The 6,000-nt window shown below is 47.9% G+C and overlaps 1 protein-coding gene across 1 annotated transcript in view; it reads left to right on the top strand.

Moving 5' to 3' along the window:
* The first annotated feature begins 493 nt into the window (after nt 1–493).
* ARFGEF3 (ARFGEF family member 3) overlaps nt 494–6,000 on the top strand; it is a 142,357-nt gene continuing 136,850 nt past the window's right edge. The window contains exon 1 of the mRNA XM_077486771.1: nt 494–869. Within this exon, the coding sequence (XP_077342897.1) occupies nt 785–869 (85 nt within the window). The 5' untranslated portion in view covers nt 494–784. The remainder of the gene's footprint in view (nt 870–6,000) is intronic.

Raw genomic sequence — 6,000 nt, 5'->3', positions numbered from 1 at the left:
AAGATCAATGGTGTCGGTGGAAACTTATCTGAGAAGCAGAAATAGCCCAATGCTGAAGGAACCCCTAGCAACCTCTGGAGGAACCCTGGTTGAGAATCACTGCTCTCACAGTGTGCAGCTGCACTATGCAAAGTGCACAGTTCTATCTGCCTTTAGTAAATCAGCCCCAAAGTCTCTACCTTGGTCCAGATCTGCGGCTGGAGGAATACTCTGCAGATACCAAAAGCATTGCACCAGCGATCTACTGATTGCAGTCGCCAGCAATGCAAAAAAAATTATATATGTACATTTTTTTCTTTTTTCAACAGGTGCATTTTTTTTCCTTCCAGGTGGACTATGCCTTTAATCCTATGGAGAGATGCGAGTGTCTGCTGATTTGTACCCACACGATGAGCTGCGACAGGTTGAGCAGGTGACAGGTCTGAGAGGTGTAGTGCGCATGCTCACTCCCACACCTGTCACCCAGCCAATGCATGCTCATTCCACCCACAGGAAATCCCTGGCCGGATTTTGCCAGCCTCCATTCTTCTCCGTTGTGTGTTTGGCTAGGGTCGGAAATGAGGATCGTGTAATAGAATAATTAGTGGTGGGGAGTGTGTCCTCCTCCTCCCTGATCCCTCCTCTGCCACTCATACAGAGGGAGGAAGGCAGGCAGAGATCTCCCCTATGGAGACATGAGATGATTCATCAGCAGTGGGATGCTGCGCACTGAGCCCCTGGAGGACACCATTAGAGCCTGGCCTCCCATCTCATTCAAGCATTGTCACCTTCTACTCCTGGAATCATGGAAGACACCCTGAGGAAGCTGCAGAAGGAAGCCACTGGTAATAAATACAAGGCGATCAGGGATCACTGTGCTATGGCCATTGGTAAGGATAGAGTGCTGCACCTGTGCTGGGGACACCCCCCTCCATCCATCCATCCATCCATCCCTCCCTCTGATTATGGCTGTATGCTCTCCATACTAGTGTGATTGCTGACATCTTATGCATGCTTCCTTCTCTGCCTGGTGACAGATGTGACTTGTTTACATGTGATGGTGTATGTATTCCTGGGCTGCAGATGACATTATACACACTGCCTGACATCCTCATAATATTTATCTTTTCTATACTAAACTCCAGATAGACTGATCCACACAGCTGACATCCTTTCCCCATGCAGTAGATCCTTTACCTTCCAAAGGATTTGTAATCGTGTCCATCCAGTCCTGACATTTACATGGCTCTGTCTGACAGTAGAGCCAGGATGGTGACCTGACTTCTGCAGTTAAGCCATAGAGCCCTCGGCCTGTGATTGGACAGTGATTAAAGCTGGCCATACACCTATAGATTATCTGCAGATTTTCTATGGTTAGATGGAAAAAGTGCAACAGATTTCTCCATCCACACAGTTTAGCGAACATGGAGAAATCTGTTGCACTTTTTCTATTTAACCATAGAAAATCTGCAGATAATCTATAGGTGTATGGCCAGCTTTAATCACTGTCCAATCTCAGGCTGAGTGCTCTATGGCTTAACTGCAGAAGTCAGGTCACCATCCTGGCTCTACTGTCAGGCAGAGTTATGTAAATGTCAGGACTGGATGGACATTCCACGCAGGTGTATAGCCAGCTTTAGAGCAGCCTGTCACTCTGTTATGTTATTTCAGAACACCCAATTGGCTCCTGCTTGCTGCCCCTCCCTCTTCTAGTATGACTGTATGAGGGATTAAAAATTGGCCGATGCTAACGTTTTGTCTTAAAGCAGAGTTCTGCTTAAAAAAAATGAAAAGTCAGCAGCTACAAATACTGCAGCTGCTGACTTTTAATAATAGGACACTTACCTGTCCCAGGGTCCAGCGATGCAGGGGAATGAAGCCCCGCTCGTCTCCCTCTCCTCTCCACGGCTCCGGCATTGTCACTGTGGGCGCCTGGCTGTGGCGAGTCGAGATTCGCTCCGTGACTGCCCGGGCAATCATCTGGAACCTGTGACGTATCCCAGATGATTGCCAAGAGGGAGGGGGGAGAGAGGTTATCTCCCTTTCCGGTGCCGCAGAGCCCCGGGAGGAAGTGGGACCCTCTAAAAAGAAGGTATTCTCCCTCCCCCCCAAAAAAAATAAAATGACATGCCAAATGTGGCATGTCAGGGGTCACCTCTCTTAAAGCGGAAGTTCCATTTTTGGGTGGAATTCAGCTTTAAAGTAGTTGTAAACCTCCAGACATGAAATCTGAACAAAGCTTAACCCTCTATAGTGTGTACTTGTCTTTAAAGCGGACCTTCAGTCATTTTTTAAAACTTTCCATCTATTAAATCTTCTGCCCTTGTTGTTTTAACTTTGGATAGTAAAACATTTTTAATTTCTCATTTTTCTCATTGGCCTAGGCCAGGGGTCTTAAACTGGTCAGTCCTCAAGCTGTTGTGAAACTAAAAGTCCGATCATGCCTCTGCCTGTGTGAGTCATGCTTGTAACTGTCAACCTTGCAATGCCTCATGGGACTTGTAGTTTTGCAACAGCTGGAGGGCCGCCAGTTGGAGACCCTTGGCCTAGGCTAATGACATCATGCACAGCTCTCTCTCACACTCTTGAGAGTTTGCCAGGAAGGGAGAGGGGATGAGTCATACAAGGGCCAATGAGAGCTGTAGAGCTGGAGGTGTGCCTCTGTGTAAATCCAGGAAGTGAACAGGCAGCAGCTTCGGCTGCCCACAGTTAAAATGGTTGCAGCCAGACTCAGTGGAGGGAGATTTCAGCAGCATATTTGGCAAGTACAAAATCACAGTATATATAATACAATATGCAAAGTGGGTGGAGGGAAGCTTCAGAATGGCAAATAATGTTTTTATTACAAATTTTGTGTGAGCAGACTGCAGTTCCTTTAATAATAGCACTAAGAAGTTGATTTACTAAAGGCAAATAGACTGTGCACTCTGCAAGTGCAGTTGCTCCAGAGCTCAGTAAATGAGGTAAAGCTTCACTTTGCAAAGAATATCCAATCACATGCAAGGAAAATATGGGGGGGGAAAAGAGCCATTTTGCTTGCACATGATTGGATGATGGAAGTCAGCAGCACTTCTGCTCATTGAGCCTGGGTTCACACTAGTGTGGGCGGAACACTGCATGTGATTAGCACAAGAATCGCATCTCATTTACTAAGCTCTGGAGCAACTGCACTTGGAGAGAAGTGCACAGTCTATTTGCCTTTTAGTAAATCAACCCCTCATGCCCAGTACACATGATTGGAAATTCCGACCGTGAGTATGCTCCATCGGACTTTTTGCTGGCCGATTTCCGTCTGAAAAACTATCCAAGATTTTTCAACGGAAATTCCGTTTGTGTGTATGGGGCATAAGGTGTAATTTCTGTCTATTTTGTTCCTCTGCTATCAGCTTGAATTACTTCTGACACCAAGAGAAAAATGGTGACAGGGGAGGGATCTCCAGCTGATTGACAGCATCAGCTCTGTTCCTGTTTCCTGTGTGAAGAGGGCGTGTCCCTTCCCTCCAATCAGCTCTCAGAGCTCTCCTCACTAAGCTCTGCTGAGTGTAACTTCAGCTCTCTGTCCCCCTTTTTTCCAGAACTCTCAGACAAGCTGTATAAATTCAGCATTTTGAGCAGTGGCAGCTGGTAGTATATATATTTTTTTTTGGGGGGGGGGGGGGCGGCAAACAATCCACCCATCAGAAACCCCCCCTCGGGTTGGTTGGTCAGTCGGTCACCAGCTAGGTCCTGGGCGGCGGCTTCACCCTGCATCTTCTCCTCCTCGGCTTTGGCGGCTTCCCCACGTCTCCTCCCTCCTCCCCTTCCTTCCTTCCTCCTCCTCCTCAGTGGCCGATAGGATCACTTCTCCTCTCGGCCAATTGGGTGACAGGTCTCAGTACCCAATTCCTGATTGGCTGGGAGGGGAATCAGGAAGACAATGGGGAACGGGAAGACTTTGAACAGATGAATGGAAGCCTGCAGATAAACAGGGACAACTTATGTAGGAGGATTTGTTTTTATCTCTGTATCACCTGAGGCCAGTGACTTTAATGGGGATATTTAAGGGTTTACAACCACTTTAATTCTCACTTGCTGAGGTGGGCATTATGTGTCAGAAGTTTCTGCGATGAGTGCGTGCTCTCATGACAAGGGACTGAGCTGTCATCAACAGCTCCCGGTCTCTAGTTACAATTGGAAGCCGGTGTTCTGGCATATAGTGTCCGGCCATCAAATAGTGTCCGGGTCGTACGGCCGTGCGCAGTACGGAGCAGACGAAGCTTCGGAAAATCTCCGAAGCTGAACGGCGCCTGTGCCGTGAGTGGAGGTGATAGCCCCACCATCCAAGCGGACATAGGGTTGTGAATATTAGAGGGCCCCTCGCGGGCGAGCTTCGCTCGCCACGCTTCGGGCTCGGCCTCGCTGCGCTCGGCTCTTTTTTATTCCTACTCTATGTCCACTTGGATAGTGGGGATAGAACCTGGACTTACGGCACGGCGCAGGCGCCGTTCATCCTCGGCAATTTTCGGAATCTGTGTTGCTGTGTACTGCGCATGCGCAGTACGCAGCGGACACTATCGGATGGAGGACGTTATATGACAAGACACCGGCAGGATGGGCTCCTGAATATGTGACAAGCAATCACAATGATCAGGAAGTCTATTTCCTCTCCCACCTTAAGAACCATTTAAAGTGCAACAAGGAGGAGGGAGGGAGGGGTTAAAGCTGAACTCCATTTATGCATACTTCCCTTGGTCCGGCTTGGCACAATGTAATTCTGTATATCTCATACCCGAGGCCGAGGGGTGCTGGGGAAGCTAGAAACCACTGGTAGTGGTCGGCACTATTCCGGTGATAACAGCAATCTTCCATGTCAGGTGTAGAACAGCTTCCCTACTGCACACTGATCTTAGGGGGTTGCTTGTTGCGCTCTCTGCCTAGGGCACCCTCTCGCTGTCTGGCTAGGGCACTCTCTTACTCTTTGCCTTGCGCGCACGGTCACTCCTTGTGTCTTGCACTCTCAATCCTTGTGCCTTGCGCGCGCGCTCCCGCCTTGTGTTTTTTGCCCTTTTGTTGCCAGCGGTTTAGACATTAATGGCTGTGTGTTGAGTTATTTTGAGGGGACAGCAAATTTACACTGTTATACAAGCTGTACACTCACTACTATACATTGTAGCAAAGTGTAATTTCTTCAGTGTTGTCACATTAAGAGATATAATAAAATATTTACAAAAATGTGAGGGGTGTACTCACTTTTGTGTGATACTGTACCTTCTTGAAAACATTACAGCACTCTGCATTAGGGATACTTTAAAACAATATTAAAGCCTTGTGTGTGTTTTTTTTTTTTAAATAACAAACATGTCATGCTTACCTGCCCCGTGTAATGATTTTGCACAGAGCTGGCCTTATCCTCCTCTTCTTGGGTCCCACACTGGTGCTCCTGGCACCCCCCTCCACCCAAGCAGGTACACTCCTGAGTCCATTCACACAGAGCCACAGATCAGTCCCACCCCACCCCCTCCGTCTCCTGATTGCCTCACTAGCTGTGATTGACAGCAGCGGGAGCCAATGGCTCCCGCTCCTGCCATAACCCAATGAGCATTGCGAGTCCCAGGAGAGGAATGCATGAAGATGAAAAACCTTGCGCCTTTACAACCACTTTAAAAGAGCCCCCAAAGTCGATGCAAGCTTTGATGGATGGATGTCGGTCTGGAGTAGTAGGCATTCCTAGGCAGACTGCATTTGCTATAGTCTACCCTAGATAACACCCACATTTGATGCTAAGCCTCCAAGATTGCAAAAAACTGAAATCCAATGAATGAAAGAGGTGGGCCACCACGGACAGTATGACCATGTAGGCTTTGGGTGCAGTTTCTTGGTATAGAGCACCCCAGAATTTTCAGGCCAAAACAGCTGCCAGCTCAACATCTAATAATTTAGGTATTTGGATTCCTAGTAAAAGGCCAACACGAGTGTTGTACTTTAAAGACCTAATGTAGCCATACATGACACAATTTTCTCTCCTTCAGCCCGCAAGCTGAT

This window comes from Lithobates pipiens, unplaced genomic scaffold (assembly GCF_037356315.1).
Source record: "Lithobates pipiens isolate NorthernLeopardFrog02 unplaced genomic scaffold, aLitPip1_a1.2 Scaffold_18, whole genome shotgun sequence".
Taxonomy (NCBI): domain Eukaryota; kingdom Metazoa; phylum Chordata; class Amphibia; order Anura; family Ranidae; genus Lithobates; species Lithobates pipiens.
Note: the sequence above shows the minus strand (reverse complement) of the source record. Positions and strands in the feature narration are given on the sequence as shown.